General features: G+C 44.9%; 1 protein-coding gene across 3 annotated transcripts; it reads left to right on the top strand.

The window, feature by feature from the left end:
• Positions 1-4,135: 4,135 nt before the first annotated feature.
• On the top strand, positions 4,136-12,415 carry DYRK3 (dual specificity tyrosine phosphorylation regulated kinase 3). Of its 3 annotated transcripts, none has more exons than XM_006734056.3 (3): positions 4,136-4,362; positions 6,358-6,469; positions 10,605-12,415. In XM_006734056.3, exons 1-3 carry the CDS (start codon positions 4,286-4,288, stop codon positions 12,177-12,179), a joined length of 1,764 nt encoding a protein of 587 aa, XP_006734119.2. In that variant the 5' UTR covers positions 4,136-4,285; the 3' UTR covers positions 12,180-12,415. The 3 variants fall into 3 exon arrangements, with proteins under 3 accessions (XP_006734119.2, XP_081681050.1, XP_030884796.2); XM_031028936.2 differs by lacking the exon at positions 4,136-4,362 and adding an exon at positions 4,386-4,622; XM_081824924.1 differs by lacking the exon at positions 6,358-6,469 and having other exon boundaries at positions 4,229-4,362.
• The last annotated feature ends 1,906 nt before the right edge of the window (positions 12,416-14,321 follow it).

Here is a 14,321-nt window from a genome sequence, read left to right as displayed (position 1 = left end):
GTCCCCGGCACGCCTGACCTGCACATACTGTGCACACATCATACGTGTTCCATCAGCCGCCTTTGGGTAGGCGAAGCTCTCCAGGCGTGTGTAGCTAGCACCCATCTGCAACCACCTTTGTAGGCGCAAAGGTGGAGGTAGCCCAACACCAAAAATTGCTCTGAGGTGGCCACTGGAATGGGCAATTGTCTTTACCTGGACTTACTTTCCGCTGGTGTTCGGGCTCCTGCAGCAATCAAGGCTCCCAAGTATCTGTTAGCGGAGGATGTTCCAGCCAGCTCACAGCATCCATCCTAAGCAAGACAGTCCAATTCCTCCAGCTCTGCTTTCAGGGGGAATAAGCACATCTCTATAGGTTAGGGCTTGGAATTTGGCAGATGCCTTGTAACCACAAGGGTCCACTCTCATGATCAGGCCTCTGAGGACACTTGCCCTGTTCCAGATCCCTGTACACCTGCACACGCTTAGTCTATACCCTCTCAGCAGGCACCGCATCAGGCAGCGAGTCCAAACGGGCCACCTGGGATCTGTGATTGCTGCAGATGCCCAGGACTCCGGCAGAGAGTGAGTCTACAAGGGGACTGACCTTTGCCAGTTTAAAGCTACCACCTCAAAACAATTTTCGAGTGGTGGCCTCCCTCCATCCTAGAGGCTATTCAGGTTGTTTGCATCTGGCCTGAGCTCCATAGGCTTCCATAGCTAAAGGCCTACTGATGCGTGGGGACCACAGATGCCCTGGCGGCACAAGTCAGAGTAGTGAGCGATGGGGAAAAGCGCAATGTCAGGCAAGGCTGGTTCATAGAGGGGGCTGTTGGGGATATCTAGCATTACCTAATTCTAAGCCTTAACCTACACAATGTGCACATTCCTGCTTAAAGCAGAGCTGGGGGAATATGGACTGCTTCGCTAAGGCAAGCCTGGGCAGCTTGGCCAGAGTACCTTCCAATAACACACACTCGGAAGGCTTGATTGCAGCAGGAATTGGGGACCCCAACAGGCAGCAGGTCCACAGGAGGCTTGGGGGTGGGCTTTCTCTTACTCTTGAGGCAATGTCAATGATTGGGGATGGGTCATTGTTCCATAGGCCTGTAGGTGTGTACTGTGCATGTATGGGCCTTGAAGGTCAGGGTAGCCAGAGACCTGTTCAAGGGCAGGCGTCAGGAGAAGCTGTGTAATGGGAGTGGGTAGTTAAGGGTACGAAGCATCTGCCTAATTCCAAGCCCTAACCTCCGCAAATGTGCTTTTTTCCCCTGAATGCAGAGTTGGAAAAAACTGGACTGCCTTTCTAGGGTCTGGTCAGGCAGACTGGTGGGGTTCCAGAAAAATAAGACATGATTTTAGTGTTTCAATGAGCTAGATTTCTGTGTTTCTGGAAAAAAAAAAAAATAGCAGGTGCATTTTTCTGGAACTCAGGTAAATTTGAAGTCAATACAGTTTGGGGGAAAGGGAGAGTTTCACAGTTTCTCTCCAAATGATTTTTTATTTTTTTAAAAGATTTTATTTATTTATTTGACAGAGAGAGAGCACAAGAAGGGGGAGTTGCAGGCAGAGGGAGTTGCAGGCAGAGGGAGAGGGAGAAGGAGGCCTCCCGCTGATCAAGGAGCCCGATATCGGGCTTGATCCCAGGACACCGGGATCATGACCTGAGCTGAAGGCAGACGTTTAACAGACTGAGCCACCCAGGCACGCCTCCAAATGATTTTTTAAAATGCATTCCAATTTTTGATTTATATCATATTATGTATTGGCATAGCGTGCTGTAAAGAATAATTCATAGCAATGAAACGATTTTAAATTTAACCTACCAACAGTTATCTCATCACAAAATTGAAGGTGAATATGGCCATGGGGATGTTTTCTTACTCCATGCATTTGAAACTGCTGCGATCACATTCTGAATGTCCCATTGATTTCTGAAGTCCCTGGAATAGCGCCTTTTTTTTTGTTACAGTTTCCTGATTTTGCGGATATATTGGAACTGGCTTCAAAGGTCAGGCAGGCATCTTATATATTTGGCTAATCCATGTTAGCTAAATCTGGCTTTAGCTATGTGGAGAAAGATAATGGCTATTTTGAACTACTTTTGAGCGGGGCTTTGGAGGGGAAGGAAGGACATGAATCATGTGGGAGCTGCTCAAGCTGCTCAAGAGGGCATAAGATATCAGCTCAGAGAGGGTGTGGAAGCTCCTGCTAGATCCTTCGTTGGACTTTAACCCAGCCCAATGTTTAACCCAGCCAGACTGTTATGAAACAGGGGCTCTTTGACGAAATATTGGAAAGTATTTAGACCACTAAGGTCAGAGATCCATGAAGCTCCAGCACCTCCAAGGACTCCTTCCTTCCTTGACCGTGGGAACGGGCTAAAGATAAAGGAAGCTTCTGTTTCCTACCTCAGGAGCAGGAAGGGAAGCAGGAATGCTTCAGGTTGGCTCACAGAGGTATGTCTGAAACCGGAGATGCGTTTCTCTCAAAGCAGTGATTCAGAGTGAGGCGAGAAAACCTGTGGGGGCAAGTCCCATTCGAATGTTCAGGCCAGTAAAGTGGTCTAGGATGTCCACGTAAGTAATAAGAACAGGGATTATTCAGTAGAATTTTGCAATCGTAGAGCTGGAAGGGACCTCAGTAGCAATCTAGTCCAAAGTTTTGTTGCTACAAAACTCTCTCTTTAAACAAAAGCTTCCGCAGGAGCCCTAACACAAACCTATATGAAAGCAGGATTGCTAGGGGTGCGGCTCGGAGGGTCAAAAAACCCACAAAAGCTTACTGATAAAATTAGAATAACTTTAAGAACTGGAAGAAGTTTTATTTATATCATTGAGAAGCTAAAGCAACATTGGTCACAAAGAATAAAGTTCCCCAAACTGACACATTCTTATATAAAGTGAAAAGCCTTTGAATCTTTAAAGACATTTTTATCTGGAGGCATGAGAACGGGGAGCATGACTTTTAGTCACACGGAAATGAGCCTTAGATGAAAATTTTCAGATTTATGGACTATGCTATGCTGCTTTGGGACAATGAGTCCCCAAGCCCCACGAGGTGGCGCCCCTGTTCGGCATTTTGAGAACGTTTGTTTCTCTCTTGGAGGGTCTGTCGGCCTCGTGTTTTGTAGGTTCAAGGAAATCCGATTAGATACCACGCACAAGGAAGCCACACTTGCGTTCTTCTATTTTAACCTCCTTCCCTCTCACTTTCGTTCCAACGATAGAAATCCACATAACATTACGGTTACTGAGGTTTCTTCACTTTTCAGAAAAGGAAGAAACAAATTCCCTAAATATTCCCAGGGGGAAAAAAAAACAACAGGAAGAGCCTTCCAGGGGGCCTGGTGCAGCCAAAGGAAGCCTGGGAATTTGAAGACTTCTAGTTCGGGCTGCGCCAACTAGAAGATCCTGGGGAAGCAGGGCTCCCCTGGCCTCAGTTTCCTCGTCGGTAAAATGGCTCTTTGCGCCCTACCATCCGCGGCATCCGGTGGCAGGGGAGTCAGACACATGTCAGCTTAAATTCTGGATCCTACTTAAATCTGTAAAAGGGGGATGTCATCATGGTGTGGTCGCTGAGATTAAGTAAAACAGTGTTCGTAAGCGCTGGTACAGTGTCACTAAATTAGTTTATTACGCTTCCTACGTTTTTATTATTGCTTTCATTACCCTCCGGCGGGAGGGGGAGAAGCTCCTCCGTGGGAAAGCCTAAGGAAATTACACGTTTTTCATTAATTTTTTTAAAATACATATTCAAGGGAGGTTTCAGAGGTTCAGGCTACAACGTGCTGAAGGACAGTAGACGGTGAGGGGCGGGCCGCACTTCTGAGGCAGAAATCCGGGGCTAATCGCTACTTTCACAAATCCTCTGTCGGGGCTTTTCTCCCCGCCGCGGTAGCGGCCCCCCGCCCCTCACTCGCGGACAGAGAACACCCGCCGCACAGCGGACTGACGTCCCGCCCCGAACCTCCCGGAGCCTGCGCGAGTGGCCGTGCCGAGCGCCGCGCGGTGGGGAGAGGCCTCGGGCCCCGCCCCCATGCGTCACCGCGTAGCGGCGAAGAGGCGTTTCCCGGGGCGTGCCGCGGTTGCTAGGCGACCACACCGCTCCCCCTCCCGCCCCTGTCGCTCCTGTCCCCACTCCCGGCCAGGCGAGTCGCGAGCAAAGGCGCGCGGATCTGCAGTGTCTGGACGAGATTCCCCCGGGAAGCGTCGCGGCCCCGGCGGCAGCCGCCCCAGCGCAGGTGGACCCTGCACTCCGGACCCTCCAACCGCCGCCCCTCCCCCCAGGAGTCCCGAGCTAGCGGATGGGAGGCACGGCTCGCGGGCCGGGGCGGAAGGATGCGGGGCCGCCTGGAGCGGGACTCCCGCCCCAGCAGCGGAGGTAACGGCGCCGCAGGGTAACGGGCTGGGGGCGCCCGAGTGGGCGGCTGGCGCAGGCTGGCGAGGTCCGGGGGCGGGGAAGGCCAGGGCTGAGGTTGGAGTGAGCCCCTAGCAGGAGGGACGAGGGAAGGGTTCTGACCGCCTCCGGGGGACCGGCCCACCTTCTTCCCCTCCGTCAGCTCCCCTCCCCCCCCAGCCCGCCGTGATCGGGGGAGGGGGCTAGAGCGGAGTTAGGAGAAGCAGCCCTAGATCGGGGATATGGTAAGGAACTCTAAGAAGCTGGGACTTTTTGTCGGGCTTTTTAACAAACTGGGGGAGGCAGGGAGCAATACCTTTCAAGGAAGCCCTGTTGCTCAGAGCAGATAACCAAGGGCTGAACTCGGGGTTTTGCCGTGAGGGGTGCGGTCTGGCTTCGGATATGCAGGTTAAGGGTTGTGCTGAGTAGGGCTTTCTGGGGATCCTATTTTGAGAGATTCTCCACCTTGCATTGTATTTTACACGTAAAAGGAGACAAGGGACCCCCCGCCCCCCCTGCTTCATTTGCATGCAGACTTCCTTTGGGTAATTTCCTCTGCCTATTTATAGGAATACTTGCAGGTCTTCAGTGTCTTTTTCTCTATAAATGTGAACGCCTGTCCCATTTTATTTATTATATTCATGCTGTTAGCGAAGAGTCAGCCATATCCCGAATTTTTGGTTGTCAGAGAAGCAGTTTCCATTAAAGATGTAAATAATGCTATCAGAATGTGAGCTAGTTTTTAAAAAGAATATTCCAAAAAATGATTTTAGTGGACTTTTTAAATTATTTGTATTTCTATGACACATCAATTAAGAAAGCTCTAGAACTAATTTTACAAAACCGTTTCTAAAGGCAACTTTAAATTTGAAATAAAAAAATTGAAATAAATATTTCAGCATATTTTAAAAGATTTTTAAAAATTCTTCCCCTGCAACCCAATCATCATTATTGTATTTGTAGTGTATTATGTAAAAATGATACAATGAAAGGCTGATATGTATGATTGGGAAATTCATGTTCTTAGTGGCAGATGAAATACATTATCTAGGACCATTTTGTGGATTAAATAAAACCTCTCCCTCTTTTGTGGTGAAGGCACAGCCCTAAAGAACAGAGAGGTGGTCCTTAGTCCTTTAGCATTTAGCTTCCACCATCCACCAGAAAATGAAGTGGGTAAAGAAGTGAAATTCAGTACATTTTGTAATTTAGAGACTCCCTTTAGTATTTGTTGTGCTTTTCACTGTATGTTTCTACAAGTTAGATAGATGTTAAGTGGGTGCATAAATAAATAATAAAAAGAAGAGAGCCCTAAGAAGACCTTTTATTACTTGCATGTAGACTGGAACTATTCTTCCCATTATAACATGTGGAAAACAAGCTCAGGAAAGAAGGTAGTGGTAGAGCTGAGATTAGAATCCAAGTCTCCGACTTTTAAAATATAGTTACCTCTGCCTTTTTTTTTTTTCCTCTGTCTTTTCCTGTTCTGGTTAGCTTTCAGGCTTCAGATTCAAACTAGCCTTTCTTTTTTCAAGTAGTAAGTTAAATGAGATCCTTTTAATAGTCCCTTTTTTAAATTTTTTTTAATATTTCATTTTTAACTAATCTCTACACCCAACATGGGACTTGAACTCACAACCCTGAGATTAAGAGTCACACGCTCTACCATCTGAGCCAGCCAGGCGCCCTGATAGTCCCTATTTTTTAACAACATTCACAAAGTAAGACTTGTTTTAATTATTTCAAAATACAAACCTAGAAATGCTTTCCTTTTTAAAAAAAAGAAAAGTTGGGTTTCCTCTGTTCTTTTGCCAAATACTCCAGTTGTTTGTATTCAGTGCCAACATGCAGTGTAGACATTTTTTTGGTATTAGTTATTTGTGGCAGATGTGAGGCAATAAAGGCACAGAATGTTTTGAAAATACAAGTTTATATACTTCAGTTACTGATGAGGACTTTATCTGTAATCCTTTCAACTAGACTGGGGGATGGTGTCTATGATACCTTCATGATGATAGATGAAACCAAATGCCCACCCTGTTCAAATGTACTCTGCGATCCTTCTGAACCGCCTCTACCCAGAAGACTAAATGTAAGTAAATGAAGTGGTTCTTTGCTCTCTAGGTGTCTTGGAAAGAAGGAAGTGCTACTTAATGCCCAAGGTACAGTTGCCTCTCGCTGGCAACCCAGACTCTTTTGTGTCCTTTTGGTTTCTCTTGACTTTGAAATAACAATTGCTGTGGTCCAAGTTTAGCTTTACAGACTGATTTTGATTTGGAGCCACAAGTATTCCTTTCAGTCACCGGGATAAATATATGGCATTAGTAAAAAAATAATAAGCTACTTTTATCTGCTGAATGTTTATTTTGTTATAGAATGATACAGTGGGTTGTAAAAACTCATTTTAACAAAAACCAGAAACAGAAAATACCCCTGAATTCATAGATCTGCCCATTTTTTTTTTCCTGCCAGATAGAAATGCAGTCCTAGCTTATTAGTATGCTACAGAGAATCACTTTATGGATCATAAATAAAATTTGAATAGTACGGTTTGGTTTTGATGCATTTAATCATCTGGATCTTGTAGACATTTAGCTTTTGACACTGTTTTACTTAAGGTAATAAAAAAAATAATTCATATTCCCTCAGCATACACAGAGTAGTAGGGAGAATAGGGTTTGGACGAGTTCCAGGATAGAGAGAAGCTATCCTGTGACTTTAACATTTGCTGCATTTATCACCTAATGAACAAATTGAATAACTGAATATACTGATTTGTAATTTCTCCTTCACATTTCTGCATTTAAGACCTCAAATTGTTTCTATATTCCAAAAAAAATCACATGCATTTTTCATAGCCCTCCCCAACTTTTTGTCAGCTTTTGCTATTAAAATCAATCTTTTCACTAGTTCTGAGGCTAATATTATTACAAAGTATTGCCTAAATATATTTGGAAGGCTGGTCACCCTATTTTTAACCTGTTTTCTGGAGTACAGTAAGTTTCCTTTACATTCTCAGCAAGCTTATTTCTTTAATATGTAAAAGACCTCTAAGAGCTCCAGAATCCCATACTCCTCTGGTTGACCATCAGTTTTCTTGGTTACTGGCTGCCAATTAGCGTGTCTCTGTGGGAAACTTTTTTGCAGTTGGGCTGGTGCATTAACATGTGACTTAAAAGTTCATTTTAACTTTAATTTAGAGTTAGCCAATGCTAATCACCTCCCAGCAGGTCAATTAAATTGTATGTTTCAGGATCAAAATGAATTTCTTACTGTATAATGTAAAGAGTAACTGTTTTTTGGGGACATAGGCTTTTCATTCTAACCTAATGGTGTCTTTGCAAACTTTGCTGAAAAAAATGCTCTTTGACCTCTTGTTGACATTCATAGTTCATTGTGACGTGACTCCATCCCCAGATCCTATTGCTCTTTTCACAAAGCCTTTAGGCTTCATTGTTTACCCAAGATGTTCTTACGTTCTCATTGTATACTATGAATCATCCGCTTATAGGCTTTTATTGGGTTAAGCTTTGTGTTGCAGATTTAGGGCCAAGAGCTAGGGAAAGAGGATGGAGTGTTTCATGTCTGGATGAGAAGTATATTCCTTCTCAGAATTTCTCAACAAGATCTTCAAGACTTGATTAACACAGTTGAGGATTCTATTTGAAATGTCAAGAGCCCTCCAAATTAACAGTGTATGTGAAGCATTCTTAAATAAAACATGATTAATCTGGCATTATCTGTCCCTGTAGTATAATGACATAAGAAAATAATTGGTATAGTTGGTCATATATACTGTTTGGTTATTGTGATTATAACTACAGACTAGAAATGTATAGTATTTTATAACTATTATACTTTAACATGTGTGCAAATTGTAGATTCTACTAGAACAATGGAAGGAAGATTTTATTTATAGCACAACAGTCTTGATACATAATTGATTCAGGCCAGGATTTGAGTTATGTACAGGAAAGGAAAGAAACCTAAGAAGAGAACCCCTCCCTGTGTGGAAAAACTCCTTCCTGGAATTCTTCAGATTCACTGGAGATTCAAACCTTGATAATCCATAGTGGACTGTACCTGAAACATGGTGTTCTGTTCTGGGAGCCACACTTCAAGAGAGACATGAAGCCTGTGTTGAGAATGTGAATAGGATAGTAAGGAACCATGTGAAGTAGAGGATGTAATGGGATGATGAGCCCAGGGAAAAATGGTGGGGGCAGGACAGCCCCTTTTAGGTATTGAAGGACTTTTACATGAAATTTGGACATTCCTATGTAGTTCCAGGGGGCAAAATAAGACTCAGTTTACAGGGAGAGAGATGTAGGCTCACTCTAAGGAAAAACCATGAGTCGGGAAATCCAAGTGACATCCTTAATTTTATTGTAATAGTTCTGTGAAAATTTAAGTTTCTATTCTATATCTGTTCTTATTAATGTTCTGTGCCTGAGACCCTCTCTTTATCACAAACAGAAATGAAGACCTCCAGAGCCAGCACATTCTTACATGTAGGCAGAGTAGGTAAAATACCCAGGGATGGACCCTCAAATCCCTTTCGTACCAGCTTGTCACTGATGACCACGGTTCCTAGAGAGTCATTCCTTTGGGTTAAGGCATTGCTCTTCTGTTAAAGTTCCAATATCTTGGAGAGGTGACACCTTAAATTGTATAGCAAGTTGAAAGCAGGTTTTATGCCGGAGAGAAAGTGCGTGAGGTATTTCCATGTATCCTAAAGGAGGGCCTGTTGTGGGGCCATCATGCTGCAGGAGACCTGTGTAGTGCCAGATGTCTGGTGGAGGGAGACTGGAGATATGGAAGGAGGTCCCACAGAGAGAAGAGAGAAACGGAAAGGACAAAGAGAGGGCGTATAGTTTAAACCTTAATATGTTGAGAATTTTGTCTAATTATTACCAGTGTTTGTAAAATGTTTTATAGCTTGTAAGGGTCGTTCACGTATATTATTAATGATAATTTGATTCACACAGCATCCCGCAAGTAGGTATTATTCACATTTTATAAATAAAGAAACTAAGGCTAAGAAACTGGGCAAAAGGTCAAGCAACCTGCCCAAGGACCTACAGCTTTTAAGCAGGATAGCCAGGACTCCAACCTAAGCCAAGCCTGTCAGGCATCTCTTTTCTTCAGCATGTGTCCCCAACACACTCGCAGTAAATATGTAGGTGCATTAAAGTTAGGTAGTGAAAATTCTAAGGAAAACTGGCTGAGATGCATGCAAAGTTTCGCTTTTATTATGTAAATCTACCTAAAACCAAACAATTTTAATTCCCTCATTCAGCCAAACCTACCTCCTCGGGTGGGGCTTGGATTCTCACTGTTATTCATCAGATACATAAAGAATTGGCCCAGAGGATCTCAGAAGTTCTCTCTGGCTTAGAACTCTTGTGATTCAGTGAGCTGAGCTACAAGCATTCAGTCATTTAGGGGGGAACCTGGGAGTAGATAATGAAGTCTTGCTTGATTCCAGGCCACAGCCATCATTCAGCCCTAGTGGAGAGTAGTACAGGTACTAGGAGAACCCGGTGCCAAGTGGTGTTCGTGGGAAGGGTGCTGGACTGACAGAAGACCTGGGTTCAAATCCTGTCTCTGTCCCTTAATGGTGTGTTATCATTTATGGAACACTTTTTTTTTTTCTTTTTCTCTTCCTTTTCTTTTTGTAGAACACTTTAATATGCATATTTTGATTCTGATATATGCCCTTAAGAATTGGGAAGATACTTGAAACAGTAAACAATATGAGACAATATGTATATAATCAAGTGCCAGATCAGGTGGTACGGATTTGAAAAGCTACAGTTAGGATATGAGGTTAATTAGCATGGGCTTGGAGTAGTTCTAGATGGAAGGGAGGGACTTGAATTGGGCCTTGAAAGAGTGCAGGATTAGAGTGGATGGGGTGAAAAGACTCAGCAGAAAGACATACCTATTAGAAGGAACTTAGCACATTTAGGGTTTGGTAAGAAGACCGTTCTCTCTTGAACAAAGCAAGGCATATATCAGGGGTTGAGGTGGCCATAATACTCAGGGGGTCTGAAGATCGATATAACACAAGTCTCTATTGACTCCTGCTTTACTTATCTCACTTTTGGGTCATTGTAACCTACGTGACTGGACAGTTTTGTTGTCATTCAGGCAGGGGAAGGATTCTTTCATCCTTCCCCTATTTTTAGTGGCTTTACCATTACATTCGTTTTTCTTTTCCATAGATCACTGCTGAGCAGTTAACAAGAGATCACACTCAGCACTTTCTGAATGGAGGTGAGATGAAGGTAGAACAGCTGTTTCAAGAATTTGGCAATAGAAGATCCGATACTCTTCAGTCAGATGGCATCAACGACTCTGAAAAATGCTCTCCTACTGCCTCTCAGGGTAAAAGTTCGGATAGCTTGAATGCGGTAAAACCCAGCAGTTCAGCCAAAGCATCCAAAGTGGTACCACTGACTCCAGAGCAAGCGCTGAAGCAATATAAACATCACCTCACTGCTTATGAGAAGCTGGAAATCATCAATTATCCGGAAATTTACTTCGTGGGCCCAAATGCCAAAAAAAGACATGGAGTGATCGGGGGTCCCAATAACGGCGGGTATGATGATGCAGATGGGGCCTATATTCACGTGCCTCGCGACCATCTAGCTTATCGATATGAGGTGCTGAAAATTATTGGCAAGGGAAGTTTTGGGCAGGTAGCCCGGGTCTACGATCACAAACTTCGACAGTATGTGGCCCTAAAGATGGTGCGCAATGAAAAGCGCTTCCATCGTCAAGCCGCTGAGGAGATCCGGATTTTGGAGCATCTTAAAAAGCAGGACAAAACTGGTAGCATGAATGTCATCCACATGCTGGAAAGTTTCACGTTCCGGAACCATGTTTGCATGGCCTTCGAATTGCTGAGCATAGACCTTTATGAGCTAATTAAAAAAAACAAATTTCAGGGTTTTAGCGTCCAGTTAGTTCGCAAGTTTGCTCAATCCATCTTGCAATCTTTGGATGCTCTCCACAAAAATAAGATCATTCACTGTGACCTGAAGCCAGAAAACATTCTTCTGAAACACCATGGGCGCAGTGCGACCAAGGTCATTGACTTTGGGTCCAGCTGTTTCGAATACCAGAAGCTTTACACATATATCCAGTCTCGGTTCTACAGAGCTCCAGAGATCATCTTAGGAAGCCGCTACAGCACGCCTATAGACATATGGAGTTTTGGCTGCATCCTTGCAGAACTTTTAACAGGACAGCCTCTCTTCCCCGGAGAGGATGAAGGAGACCAGTTGGCCTGCATGATGGAGCTGCTAGGGATGCCACCACCGAAACTTCTGGAGCAATCCAAACGTGCCAAGTACTTCATTAACTCCAAGGGCCTACCTCGCTACTGTTCTGTGACTACTCAGGCAGATGGGAGGGTTGTGCTTGTGGGGGGTCGCTCACGTAGGGGTAAAAAGCGGGGTCCCCCAGGCAGCAAAGACTGGATGACAGCATTGAAGGGATGTGAGGACTACTTGTTTATAGAGTTTTTGAAAAGGTGTCTTCACTGGGACCCCTCTGCCCGTTTGACCCCAGCTCAAGCACTACGACATCCATGGATTAGTAAGTCTGTGCCCAGGCCTGTCACCATTGAAAAGGTGTCAGGCAAACGGGTGGTAAATCCTGCAAACACTTTCCAGGGACTGGGTTCCAAGCTGCCTCCGGTTGTCGGAATAGCCAATAAGCTTAAAGCTAACTTAATGTCGGAAACCAGTGGGGGTATTCCTCTGTGCAGTGTACTGCCAAAACTCATTAGCTAATGGACAGTGCTGTGCCCAGAGACGTCTATGTTTGTATTTTTAATTATCTTGCAAACCTGAACATGGGGAAAAAATACAAGCCCATTGGTGGATATGTTTTTGTTAGACTAGATTTCTTTTTTTTAACAAGGCAAAACATTTTTATATGACTGTAACAGAACTCTGTAAGGGCTAATTACCTAACCAGCCTGTGTTGGCCATCCTGGAATGTACATTAAATGACTTTTTATAGGTCAGTGCATCTTCGTTATTGTCGTCAGATGTACAGCACCTTGTGTATGCTGCTACTGGTTTAAGTCCCTTTCTCTCAAGATACAAGGTGCCCCGAGAAGTGTATCCTGACCTCTCGTCACTTCTCGTTTCCCTCAGCCTCTGTTCCAGAGGGGTAGTTTGGGACACGGCCGTGGTTCTGGATGAGAGCCGAAGCTAGCCCTTTTGCCCCAGCAGGCCATTCTCACCTCATCCCAGGTGAAAGGGCTCAGCAGAATATGGGGCAGGGGAAGGTTCTGGAACTCTTAGTCACTTGAAGAAGTGGTGTCACTGCTTCTCAGTGACTCATTTCTCTTTCTCTCAATCCTGTGATGTGTGCCGTTTTAATTTTATATTGTTGTGGTTATTTTTACGATTTTTCTGCTTCTGATTTGTTTCCCGGGAAAAGCATTTTATGGATGTCCTACCACTTACCAAGTGCTGGTTTTAAAACTTAAGTCCTGTGTATCACTTTACCACCCCACTGCACCCCTGTTTCCCGGGGACATAAAGCAGCTTCTTTGCCCCAGATGAATGTTAAAGGTAGAAGCAGCAAGCCAACTGCAGTTCCCGAGTTTCTCAGAACCCTGGAGACCAGCCTCCTTGCTGTATTGCCATGGACTTCTTCCTTACAAAAGTGATCACTCTCAGAGAAACCGAACCACGGCCCATTGCCCTCCCTCCTCTCTCCCCAGCCCTCTGCCACCTCAGCATGCCACGATCTCCCCACGGTCAATTTAAGCCAAAGACTATTCCCCAGATTCTGAGTGAACTTCAGTTATAAGAAAATCCACACACTGGTGGTAATCCATTTCTTTTTCCTTCACTTCAACATCCTTTCTTTTTCTCTGCTAAGATTCAGTGAGGGCTGCAGTAAAGCTAACTGCCAGCCAAATGTCTTTCTTGGAAGGGTGGAGAAGGTACAGTAACTAAATAACCCAATGCTACTGTTTTCTTCCCCTCTACTTTCACCCTCCAAGAGTATGCCCGAACTCTGTCCTCAGAGTGGATTCTCTGAGGTAGACCATTGCTTTCTTCAACACCATTCTCAGGATGACCCAGTTCCGTTTTTACTGTAGAATTTAGTCTGCAACCTCCATAAGGTCGGAAGATCATAAGATCGCCGGGCAACACCATAACCAAAAGAAGAGAAATGCCAGGGGCACATCACTGAAGGAACCCCTGCCTTACCCAAAAGCACTCGGATTGCCACAGCACAGGCTGTGAAAACTGAGAGCAAACCACATGGCCTTGGCCCCAGGCACAAGGGTTCAGACTGAGGCCTCAGTCTCTTGAAATGGGCATGTCCTGGTGCTTCTGGTGACTGAGCAACTGCACTATTTAAGACTTGAACCGCTTCCTTCGCCCCGGGTTTACAGAAGGCAATGGAATACACACCTCCTACAGGCCCCTCCAACTCCTGCTAAGCTCTTTACCTAACGGAGAAGTGGCAGAAGCAGCCCCCACGTTATCTTGGCAGAGCATGTGTTGAGGTTGTTTTGCCTGTTGTTATCAGTGTGGAAGACCTGCTCTTTTAAGCAAACAGTGTTAAAAAGACTGCTGCCCCAAACACATCTGCTGTGCCCAGGATCTGGATGTTTGTGTTTGTTGTGAGTGATCTCCTTGGTCAGCCCACACCATCTGTGACGGGAGAAAAGGGAACCTGTGGCTGAGGTTGGCACGTGGTCTGTTCCTGTGCGTTGAGCAGACTTAGGTTACTGAAACTAGGCCAAGTGACAGGCTGTAGACTACCCGTGACACCACAGACAGATTCTAGAAAGCTCTGGGAAGGTGGATGGATGTGTTTCTGCCTAGACAGTGACACAGCAAAGTCATCCAGGCTGGCTGGGACGCCTGGCTTCAGCAGCCGAGTCAGGTTTGGGGAGAGTGGGC

Source organism: Leptonychotes weddellii, chromosome 6 (genome assembly GCF_054177405.1).
Source record: "Leptonychotes weddellii isolate Sample4059 chromosome 6, ASM5417740v2, whole genome shotgun sequence".
In the NCBI taxonomy this organism is placed as follows: domain Eukaryota; kingdom Metazoa; phylum Chordata; class Mammalia; order Carnivora; family Phocidae; genus Leptonychotes; species Leptonychotes weddellii.
This window is presented reverse-complemented; position numbering and strand designations above follow the sequence as displayed.